Below are 12,319 nucleotides of genomic sequence, written 5' to 3'. Positions count from 1 at the left end.
TTCTCTTCTCCTCTTCTCTTCTCCTCTTCTCTTCTCCTCTTCTCTTCTCTTCTCCTCTTCTCTTCTCCTCTTCTCCTCTTCTTCTCTTCTCTTCTCTTCTCTTCTCTTCTCTTCTCTTCTCTTCTCTTGTGTAACAGAGCAGAGGAGAACTTGGTTCTGTTAACAAACCATTATATTCATCATCATTAAATACAGTTAACGTGTCTACACATCCTGACGCATGGCTGGCCTTCTGCTACACGCACACACGTACGCAAAATTAAACTCGCATATTTCCTCCCAACAGATGTTGAACAACACCGCTAATGGAAAGTCAATGGGGAGGAACAATGTTAGCAAACACCAATGCATTGTTCCCTCTAATGCATGGATGTGCGTTTGTGCACACACTCACTCACCATCTCTCTCTCTCTCACACACACACACACACACACACACACACACACACACACACACACACACACACACACACACACACACACACACACACACACACACACACACACACACACACAGACTGGTAGGCATTAGTTCTGCTCCGTGATCATTGCTCATTTGGTTGATTCTCTAGTTGACCGTGTTTCCTCTCTGTTGAACAAATAGATGTTTATGTTAATTGAAAACACATTAGCTTCTTTACAAACCTGGTCAAAGAAGTGCGCTGACCATCCTACTGGAGAGTCTCTGACCAATATTAGATTTTACACCAGTGTAATGTATTGTCACTTGGGCTAGTTTCAATTATGGTATGTACTCTAGATGTATGTGTATGTGCAAACCTCAATGATATTCAGTAAATTGTTTGTTTTTTACCCAAAAATATGAAGAATCAAGTCTTTACTTTCTAGGAAGCCAGAATCAGTGTTTTATACTTTTGATTTAAAAATTACTAAAATGACTGAATGATTATTAAAACATTTGCGCCATTTTTTTGCAACATTTTCCTCCTCTTCCTTCTTCTCCTTCTTCTTTTTTCCTAATCTTCCTCTTCCTCCTTTTTCTTCTTCCTTTTATTGTTTTTTTCTGTTCTCCTCCTCTGTTTGCACTGAAGCACTTTGCTGTTTGTAAAGTTCTGTGTAAATACAGCTGATTTGAGTCATAAACGTGTCCCACGCTGTGTGTCCAGAGATGAGTGGACTGACGCCATTCAGATGGTCGCCGACAAGCTGCAGAAACAAGAGGAGGAGAGGATCCAGTGCAGCCCCACCTCCAATATCGACAACATGGTCGAGGAGGAGATGGACATCTCTACCACACAACACAAACGCAAGGTAACACACGAGAGCAGATGTGCACACAGACATACAAACACTGAAAACACAGACATTATTCCAGCTGGACTGTTGTCATTCATCACCATATAATGGGTTATTATCTTTGAATGCATGCAATTTTAAAAATTGTCCTCTCGGCCACAGGTTTCCACTAAAGAAATAGCCACTGTAACAACAAAGGGGTAAATTGTTTTTTCCCAAATTATAGTGATCCAGCAGTAAAAAGCAGTGATTGGAAATAACTTTTGTAAATGTAGACCGTTTCGAAGGCAAATGCGACATTTACAAGATATAACACGTAAAGTAAACAGTCTGAAATACAGCTCGAGTCCCCTGCAGGCTTCATGGTTCACTACACACTCTAAAGGTTTTGTAGTGTTATTGGCAAAAAATATTAGTGGCTCAGTAAAAAATAAATGTATAGGTCTGTATAGGTGTCCTCCAACAGGGACCATTAACATGACTGCTGCTATTAATGGTATTCTGACCAGTAGCTGTCAGTTCATTATATATGTGTTAAATAAAGTGAACAATGGACAAAACAAAGATAAACATATTTAGGTTCTGCAGCCACAGGACGAGGTATCTAAAGTTAATCATTTAATTATGGTCCTGACAAAAATGTGTCCATTGCTCAAAACATCGAAATCTAGAAATTTCTGATCAGATTAGTGATGTTAACTTGATCGGATTAAATCAGTTCCACTTTCAAATAAAACAAATGTAGAATTTTAAATGTATTTTATATAAAAGTGTTGAGAAGAGCTTTAATGTTTGGGATGTTTGGCCTCTTGTTAAAATACAATAAGGGTTTTGTAAAAAAAAAAAGAAAATGACCAATAAAAAAACATGATTTCGATAAAGCAAGAATATTATTGCACAGGTATTGTAATGACTATAATCACTATTTGCTATTCATTTCTTACACTGCGTAGGGCCGGCATTATTTAATTTTTCCTTCCACCGTTAAATAAGGCCCATCTCAAAGACCATACAGATTTTTCTGTTCTCAGCAGAACACGGCCCCCTCACCGAAAGCAGCTGCCTCCACAGATGAATGTCATTCTGTGGGAAACACTGATAGTATCCCAAATCTGGAAACATGTCGACTGATCAACTTAAATCACCGACAAATCACTGACATTGGTCTTCTGTGTTACCCCCAGACAATGAGTGACTTCGACTACCTGAAGCTGCTGGGAAAGGGAACCTTTGGCAAAGTGATTCTGGTCCGAGAAAAGGCCAGCGGGAAATATTATGCCATGAAAATCCTAAAAAAAGAAGTCATCATAGCCAAGGTCAGTCCAGCAGACACTGTCCATCTATGTGTCAGTCTTTATATCTGTTTGTGTTGACACTCTGATTGCTCTTCAGCTTCAGCCTTCTTCTTTTTCGTGTTTGATTGAAAATGTCTTCGTGTGTGTACAGGATGAAGTGGCTCACACGCTCACGGAGAGCAGAGTGCTGAAAAACACCAGACATCCTTTTCTCACCGTGAGTACCTCAAATACACAAAAACAAAAGGTTTGAATACTGATATACAGTATGTGTGTACATTGTATAGACATCTGTAAGAGTGACTGCACACACACAAACAAGAAAACATATTGATCCTATACATACCTGAGTCTCTTGTGGCTAATTATAAGTGAGACGGCAAATTGTTGTACATTAACTGCTGCATCTGTTACTTTTACACCTTGTCTTTGATGTACACCTACACACATTAGCCTCTGCTCACACACACACACACACACACACACACACACACACACACACACACACACACACACATACTCGCTCGCTCACTGTCTTGAGAGCAATTACAGTTCACATCTGAGTTTACCCCTATCACACCTGCAGCCACAAAGAGATTCAGACCAACTGTTCTTTTGTCTAGCAGCTTTCTCCCTCAAAAGAGAACACACACACACACACACACACACACACACACACACACACACACACACACACACACACACACACACACTTGCTTTGAATAAGCAAATACAGACATAAACCGATCACTCCTGCTGTTTTAGTTAGAATGGGACCAGACTTCTGGCTGTGTGCGAAATCGTTGACTCTGTCACTTCACTGTTCATTTTATTGGGAGTGCATATAGAAGATGAGTACGTGATTTGTCACCGGGCGAAATCAAAAAACAATATTTATTGCTTTTCAAGTCGTCAGTCGTGAGCAATGGGTTTTGTCTGTGCTGTTACAGAAATAAAAGAGAAGCTATTGTGTCAGTAAATGCGTCGTGGTAGTTCATGCGTTTTGAGTAACCATCACTCGTACACTCCTATTTCCATTGCACAGTTGGATAGTTTTAACACAATATACAGTAGACTGTGAGATTTAATACAATTAATACAATAGGACAAGAAAATTATAAACAACAAATAGTTGGCAATGGCTTTAATAATGAATTTGTCCACAAAGACGGACAGTACAAATATTACCAGTGGATGAAACTGTTCACTAAGTACCAAGTTTTCTTTAGTAGCACACAAATTAATCTAAAATGTGTTTGTATGAGTTCACTTAGTGATGGTTTGTGTGTGTGGTTCTCATTTCAGTCGCTGAAGTATTCATTCCAGACTAAAGACCGCCTCTGTTTCGTCATGGAGTATGTGAATGGAGGAGAGGTAAAACACACACACACACAAACACACACACACACACACACACACACACACACACACACACACACACACACACACACACACACGTTATCGATGGCTTTTGTTCCCAGTTAGAGAAGCCGTCAGTGATTAACTGGTCTTTTGCCTGAAATTTTGTCCCGGAAAGTAGCCTATGACAGTAACACACCAACACACACACACACACAAACGCACACCCATTCATGTTGATTGTGCTGTGTGTGGTTACCCATCTTTGAGCAGTCAGTTAAACCACAACTCCACTACATCAACTGACAGAGATGTTCTGCTGTAAGATTCAAACTTTGTTATGGTTAAATATTTACAGGATATAAATTGTATTTTTTTTAAACAGGGGTATCATTCCCTAGTGCTGCTCATGCCAGTGTTCAACCAAACTAAAACAGACTGTACTCTGTGCGTGAAGACGGTCTCCTAAACATTTGTCTGGGCTTATACGTAAAAGAAAGTCTCCCACAGATGAATATATCGGACAATTTAGTGTAATTGGAGCAAAGCAGCAAAGGAATGTGTAGACGTGCAAACACTCAGGAAGTGACTAAAGTTTCACTGTTCAATTGCTTCCTAACACAGTTAATTTGCCAACCAACTGGACTTTCGCTCGCCTCCTCGTCTCTCCTGCTTGTGTCTATTTATGAACACACCTATGGGGCAGATATAACCGGAATGACAGTCGGAGACGAAATGAGTTTGGATTCCCCCACTTTTCAATTTCTCTGATATTTAAGTGGGCCGTTTTTGCAATCTTGGTTCATTCCCTCAGTGAAACTGTCACCTGCTCCCCTCCCAGTTAGTTAGGCAGTTCAGCCAGCGCCAGGCCCGAGCAAACACACACACACACACACACACACACACACACACACACACACACACACACACACACACGCAGAAAACACCAGCAATCACACACACATGCCTAGACAAACACACACGGCAAATTTTTACCTCACTGGACGAATTGTGACCACACATACCACACAAACATGGACACACAACCCATTACAAACCTGCCACAGTCACAGCTGCCAGTACACTGATGAAGGCCCACCTGTCGTGCTACCCCCTCCACACACACACACACACACACACACACGCACATCATTTGAGCAAGGTGGTCTGCAAGCATCACTCCAGCGGCCATATGCAAACCTCCCTGAACAATTAATGGGGATATGTGTGCCCCTTGGCCTCATGGGTAATTTGTTCGACTTGACTGTTGCGGCGCAGCAGGCTGGTGTCATTTCGGTGCCACATGTGTAGCAGTGTGACAATGACAACTTGACAACTGACGGCTAGGGAGGGAGAGATGAAGGGAATGTGAGGTGAGTGATTAAAAAAAAAAAGCAGGACAGAGGAGTAACGAGAGGCAGAGCCACCTGGGGAAAAGAGACGAGTTGTGTACTCTTTAAAGTCGCAACATGAGCTCCTTGCCAAAAACAGAGGGATGGATATGAGAATGAAGTAAATGAAGATGGAGGCTCAAGGGGCAAGGCCAGTTAGGCCACTAATGAGTACTGCACTGGAGGCGGTTGGGATGGGAGGTGGGGTGGGGTTGGGCGGTTGGCGGCGGCGGCAGTGGCGGCGGCGGCAGCGGCGGTCGGCCTCTCTTTAACTAGACTGGTGTATTGATTAAACCCTTGATTTGGCCCCCGTTGCCTAACTCCACGCCAACACTGTGCCAACCTAGCCCAGAGGGTAACATGGAAGAGGTATGTGTGTGAGTGTGTGTGTTGAGGGGGGCTGCTAGATGAGGCGCCAGCTGCCGAGTGCCTCCACCCACCCTCCTCCGAGACACCCCCCACCCCCCCCCCCCAACCCCCCAACCCCTCTCCACAAGCACCTCTAGCACACGCACCCCACGCTCACCCTCCCTTCCACAATCTATCATCTCAATATGGTGCGGGCAGCCAGTTTGTGTTGTGCTAATTTCCTCCAATAAATCAGTAATTATTGCTGTGCCGTCCCTGCTGTCTCTCCCCCCTCTCTCTCGCTCCCTCTCTCCCTCTCTCTCTCACCCTCTCTTCCTCCCGTATCCTCCCTCCTTCTGCCGCAGCTGTTTTTCCATTTGTCCAGAGAGCGGGTGTTCTCGGAGGAGCGCACGCGCTTCTACGGCGCCGAGATCGTCTCAGCTCTCGACTACCTGCATTCCGCCAAGATTGTGTACCGGGACCTCAAGGTAAACAGAAGCAGAGACGGGGGGGCTGGTTTGGGGGCATTGGAAGAGAGTGATCAGATATTTGAGGGGAAAACATTTTTGAAAGCCCCCGCCCCACATCTCTTATGTTTCCACAGTTTATTTTCATCCAAAAGCAGACGAGCGTCTCAGGGTGTGTGGTAATTAAAGAGAGGGACACAGACATAAAGCAGAGGAGAAGTGTGGAAGGCAGAGGCGGGGGGGGGGGGGGTGCTGATGCCACAGAGGTAGAGAGGTAGATGGCTCTGTCTGAGCGTCTGCCTGGCAGCCTTGGCCCCAGTCCCGCTCACAGCAGCCAAGAAAGCAGGAAGGAGAAGAAAGCTGACAGAGAGCGAGAAAAACACTTCAGCCATTAAAATTAAAAGGTTGAGTGGCTCCACTACACGCCTGAAGTTTATTTCCCTCCTCTGCTCAGAGTTTGAGCGGCTGAGTGTGTCTATCGTCACCATGTGGGCAAATACAAAATGGTTATCCTCGCGCGTCTGCCTCTGCTCTCTTCTTCAAAGAAGTAAAACCTTGACTTCACAGTACACAAAGTATTCCAGTCAGTTACTAGTGTTGATTCTCAGTCACGATTGATGACTATAAAATATTTTATTCATAACCATCGACAAAAGGCCCCTTCAGATGAATTCAAACCGTTTCCCAATAAATGCATCACCAGGATTAAAGTTGTCTTTTCCATTTCCCCAGTTTTTCTTTTAAGGTTCCGATGCTACAAGTGGCATGGTGGGAAGTGATGCTGAATATTTTTGTTTCCATTTCAGTTGGAGAACCTGATGCTGGATAAAGATGGCCATATCAAGATCACTGATTTCGGCCTCTGCAAGGAGGGTATCACAGACGCTGCTACCATGAAGACCTTCTGTGGCACTCCGGAGTACCTAGCACCAGAGGTAACCCTCTTCTGATTCTTTATGACCTGTGTTTTTCTACCTTCCCATGTCCTATGTCTCCCTTTATCTTCTTGCTCTGTAATCCATCTATTCATCTGTCCATTATGTTATACAGTAAGATATGAGTGTAAGAGCAGGAACAGTCTTGGGGGTTCTATAACACCACCACCCACCCTCAAGTGAGGTGTGAAGTCTAATGTAAAATATAACATCACAGCATCTCCTCCACAGTGCAGCACGTTTACATGTCTTAATCACCAGGTGGAAAATAAAAGGCAGGTGTAAAAGATGAGTGACGCGAAGGTAAGCTTGTGTGCTGTAATGTTAGTTTTATTTATTTTTCGTAAGTTCATACCACTCATCATAAACTTCGTTATGTAGCATTACGCCATCACTAGCTTACACACAGTCCACCTGAATATTTGAAAATTACCAAAACTATGTATTCACATGTTCTACTCTATGTAATGTTTATCACAGATGACATGAGAAGCCACGACTGATGACATGAGACCGTGTGTTAAACACGTGACACTTGTTATGCACAGTAATGATATTCAGTTATTTTATGTACATAAGACCGACTGAGGCTGTGAAGTACATAAAGGCATCTGTGGCCTCCACAGGCAGCCAATCCATTAAGCAGTGAATCTGCAGCGCTCAGGGTTCAGGACGGCCTGAACTGTGGGACTCATGTTGCCCACCGCACAACACCTGCTTATCTAACAACAGCCCCGACTGATCAGTGGGACGACCAGGATTATTACTCATCTTTGATAAATGGGCGATAAACGAAGGACCTGCAGTAGCTGCGTGTGAAATCTTCTTACAGTGGAATGTATGTGTGTACATTTTTATTTGCAGAGTTCACCGGCGAAACATTTCCATAATATCAGGGTGAACTGTAAATATGCAGCTTCTGCGTGTGAACGAGGGTGTTGGGTTGAATTGGAAAAGGGCACAGCACGGCACAGCGCTCACACAAACACACACACACACACACACACATGCACACATCACTACATTCTTGTAATAATTTTTTTTTGCAGCCATCCGCTGTCCAGCCATCAGCTCTGCCTCACTCGAAGGCCAGCAGATCAACTGGCGGGAGCGTTGCAGGACTGTGGGTGGCGTAGATGGGAGCGATGGAGATGTGGAGATGAAAGCAGGAGGGGAGAGGCATAGTGTATATCCCACTTGAAAAAGTATGGAGGACAATTTGGCGCAGCATTTGTGCTTTTTTTTAGAGTCCCTCCCTTTGCGTGCCAAAAGCTGATTGGAGGCTGTTGGTTATTTTTCACAGGATGTGCGTCTGTGTGCATTTATGTGTGTGTGTGTGCGCGTGTGCGCTGTGTGTGTGATTGCAGTAGAAAGTGCGGGCTAAAGCGAGGCAGATGGCGGCAGATGGGCGAGGTTGGAGGAAGGTGCTCGGAAAAAACCTGGAAATCTACACCGCCGCCACTCGCCCGCCCGCTCGCTCTGCTCGCCCGCCCGCGTGTAAAAATAACACAGTTTGCTCTGAGCCAAGTTACAGTGATGCAAAGTAGCCGGGATTAAAAAGAGAAAGGGGGGAGGTGGGGGTTGAAGACAGAGGAAGATGAGAAGAGAGAAAAATATTTCAGGGTTACAGGAGTGAAATTCAGACAGTTCCTGTGTTTGCCGTCAGTGAGAAGGGCAGATGAGAAGTGTTTAAAAAGGGTCTGTGTCTGCGAAGTGCCTGAAGGAAGACACACAACATAACACATGAAGTGAATAATGTTGCCGCCGAACTTGTAAAGAATCAGACTGAAGTGTTATTTGCTTGTTTCAAGGATAGTCAGGAATAAAAGAAAAGGATTAATGTGAGATTAATGAACAGTGTGCAGTAAAAGGTCTTCGTAAAAGGATGGAACAGGATCAGAAGAAACACATGCGAGTGTTTTCTCTCTGTTTTCTCATATTTCATGTGTTTGACACATTTCGTTGTGGCTGTTTTTTGTTGAAAGTGTTGAGGAGGCTGCATTTGGGATTTTTTCCATTTATTTGGAAGTGTTTGTTTTTATTTTCCTTGTATGTTGTATATGTTCGGTATTGTGAGTTATTCAGTTTTTTTATCATAACTGTTAATGTCTAGTAAAAGCAAGTTATCAGACAGAATTAACCGATTTCCACATAACGACACTTTGGACGTAGAAGGTCTGTGTTTGACACCGACAATATGTGAGTGTATGTTCACTGTGAGGTGTGTTTGTGTGTTTGTGTTCCCTGCTGAGTATCTGGGCTGTTACAGCCACGGGGCTGTGTGTGCCCGTCCCATCTCGTCCTGTCCAGGCTGCCAAAGCCCTTGTCCTGTGAACAGCTTCTAGCTGCCACATGGCTGCACCAACAGGGACCAGGACAGGACAAGACCTTTTCCCTCATGGCTGCTTTTACCCAGACTCCTCCTCTCCTCTCTTCTCATCTCGTCCTATTTATTTGTCCTGTCTTTTTCTTAAATATACACACATAACCACACATTCTGTACACACACACACACACACACACACACACACACACACACACACACACACACACACACACACACACACACACACACACACACACACACACACTCCCTTGCCTCATGCCTACGGCTGTGGGGCAGCATTCTGGCTCTGTGTGGATTAATCTGCTCCCTGCCTGCAACCGAGCTGCCACCACTTTCTTTGGTCCCAGGACACACACACACACACACACCCACACACACACACACACACACACACACACACACACACACACACACACACACACTCACGGTTAGTTTAGGTTTTTCTACATTCTTATACCTTTCTTGTAAAAGACTCAACACAGCGCACATCACATCCACACATGTAAAAACAGCTCTGAATTTCATAATCTGTCTATGTTTGTGTGTGTGTGTGTGTGTGTGTGTGTGTGTGTGTGTGTGTGTGTGTGTGTGTGTGTGTGTGTGTGTCCCTCCCTCCTCAAGCTGCAGGGACTGAAACAACACCAAACATCTCCTAGTTTGCCTCACTCTCAAAACTTTATGAATTTGATGAGGATGGATAAATATTCCATCTGCTGTGTGTGTGTGTGTCTGTGTGTGTGTGTGTGTGTTTGTGTGTTTGTGTGTTTGTGTGTGTTGGTGTGTACGTGTGAAAGACAGTCTCCCAGCAGTCTAAGCCAGTGTTATCCATCCAGCAGTACCAATCAATAGTATATCTGGAGCTGGCGGCACACTTCATTCCCCCAGCTCTTCTCTGCAGCTGCCAACAGGGTGACCAGCTCAATGCGCGCGCACAAACACACACACACACACACAAACAGACACACACAAATAAAATAGCAAACATGTATATCTCTCTCTCACTCCCGTGCGCATGTTGACGTGCACACGCTGAAGCAGCCGCCTGCATCATTAGCAGTTAAGCGTCAAGTGCACGAGCTCAGTCGGTTAATGATCAAATTTGTGATATTGAGCTGCTGTGGAAACCCACAGGCAGCTGTTTGGTGTTTTCTCTCACCTGGTCTGTTGTACGACAGAACCTCATCTGACACTTATTAGGAGAATCCATCAGTAATATGTTAGACGAATATGATTTCTCTGCCTACCTGTGGTGACTGTTAATTACAGTCGATCTCTCACAGACTCGAGGGCTAAAGATGCCGGATTCACGATCTGCAGCCTCAGTGGAACTCTGAATATGTATCAGTGACTGAAACAGTCATTTCTGAGGCTCCTGAGTGGGAAATGTTCATCTTTTGTTCAAGTTAAATTAATCAGTAATAGTCTGTAGCTACCTTCACCAGGGGGTTATGTTTTTATCTGCATTGGTTTGTCTGTCTGTTCGTCAGTGGGTTTAATAATCCATTAAATGCGGTGGTAGGATGCGTTATAGGTCAGGAAAGAGAAAAATGGTAAATTTTGGTAAAAATCCAGAACGGGACAGATCCATATTAATTTTTTTTTAACTTCCTTTAACATTTTAAATTGTCACAGAGAAGTTCATGGATCTTGAAGATAAAAACCAGCCATGTTTAGGGGACTGATATTTATGTGTGTTTGCAATTTGGTGCAGCTCCAAAGAAAAATCAGGATCTAGTGAATTTAAATGTGGTTTGATGAGAGGACTGTCGGGGCCTTTATGTACAAACCCATCTAGTTTCAATTTATTAATATGCAATAGTTAATTTTGTGTTTTTGTTTGTTGTGTGAAATACCAGAAGAAGATATGTTTTGTAAATTTGGGTGTTTTGTAATTCTAGAAAATGTTTTTCTTAATTTTTTTTAATGTATTTCAAAGTAGTATCATAAAGATTTCTTTTTAAATATCCAAATATGAGATTATATAAATTCAAACCACCACAGCCTCATTTTTTGACACGACTGTCACGACAAATGTTCAGGTTAAATTTCATTATGCATTTTCACACCCAGTCAATGAGATTCCATAAACAAGTCTCTATTCTAGTCGAAGCTATTTGTGTATTTATGACGCCTGTATTATCTGCATCTGCCGCTCATCTCACCACAGCTAATGACACACATGAGCTCACTGTGCCGCACATTGTTAAATCATTTCTGGGACATTTGCTGTATAGTTTTATCGTGTGGTTTTATAATATTTGTGTGAAAAACATGTTTTTTTTTGCAATTGGTGTGTTTAGTGTCTGTTGGCGTGTGCTCACGTCCACCCTGCCTGGTCCATTATTAACAGTGAGTGAGATGTTATTATTATTGGCAAGATGTACAACATATGCTGGTCTGGCTGCTGTCCAACACTGCCTGTCCATCAGACACACACACACACACACACACACACACACACACACACACACACACACACACACACACACACACACACACAGATATGACACTAAAGTTTGGATACACACATATACTAAGAGTATTATTTTGACAAGGGCCTCAACAGCACCTTAAAAAAAAACCTCAGTGGTCTTCTCATCTTCCTCCCTTTTCCTCGTCTTTCTCACTCTTCCAGAGGTGAAGGAACGGACACATGACTCGATGAAAGGGAAGGACCGGGAGAAAGAAGACATGATTAGAGGACGGAAAAGGCAGGATAAGACAGGACAGGCGTGAGGGGGGGAACACACGGTACCTGTGCTCGCCAGCTTGGCCGCCACTGACCCGTGTTGCGGGCCGTTTCTACCTTTTTCACTCAGGGACGTTCCTCACTGTCCCTGCCAGGAGAGCGTCAGTTTGCCAGGGAGAGCTGGCAGGGACCGGGGGGGGGGGGGGGGGGCATCTGGCGGACCCCGCCAACA

The 12,319-nt window shown here is 43.9% G+C and overlaps 1 protein-coding gene across 3 annotated transcripts in view; it reads left to right on the top strand.

Moving 5' to 3' along the window:
- Window positions 1–12,319, top strand: part of akt3a (v-akt murine thymoma viral oncogene homolog 3a) — a 47,386-nt gene that overhangs the window by 31,370 nt on the left and 3,697 nt on the right. For all 3 annotated transcript variants that reach the window (XM_034608177.1, XM_034608178.1, XM_034608180.1), the window contains exons 5-10: window positions 1,127–1,271; window positions 2,441–2,572; window positions 2,703–2,768; window positions 3,857–3,925; window positions 6,015–6,137; window positions 6,923–7,051. In XM_034608177.1, the coding sequence (XP_034464068.1) occupies window positions 1,127–1,271; window positions 2,441–2,572; window positions 2,703–2,768; window positions 3,857–3,925; window positions 6,015–6,137; window positions 6,923–7,051 (664 nt within the window). The remainder of the gene's footprint in view (window positions 1–1,126; window positions 1,272–2,440; window positions 2,573–2,702; window positions 2,769–3,856; window positions 3,926–6,014; window positions 6,138–6,922; window positions 7,052–12,319) is intronic.

The sequence above is a fragment of the Hippoglossus hippoglossus genome, chromosome 15 (assembly GCF_009819705.1).
Source record: "Hippoglossus hippoglossus isolate fHipHip1 chromosome 15, fHipHip1.pri, whole genome shotgun sequence".
NCBI lineage: Eukaryota > Metazoa > Chordata > Actinopteri > Pleuronectiformes > Pleuronectidae > Hippoglossus > Hippoglossus hippoglossus.
The sequence above is the reverse complement of the archived record's forward strand: the minus strand, read 5'-3'. Positions and strand labels throughout refer to the sequence as shown.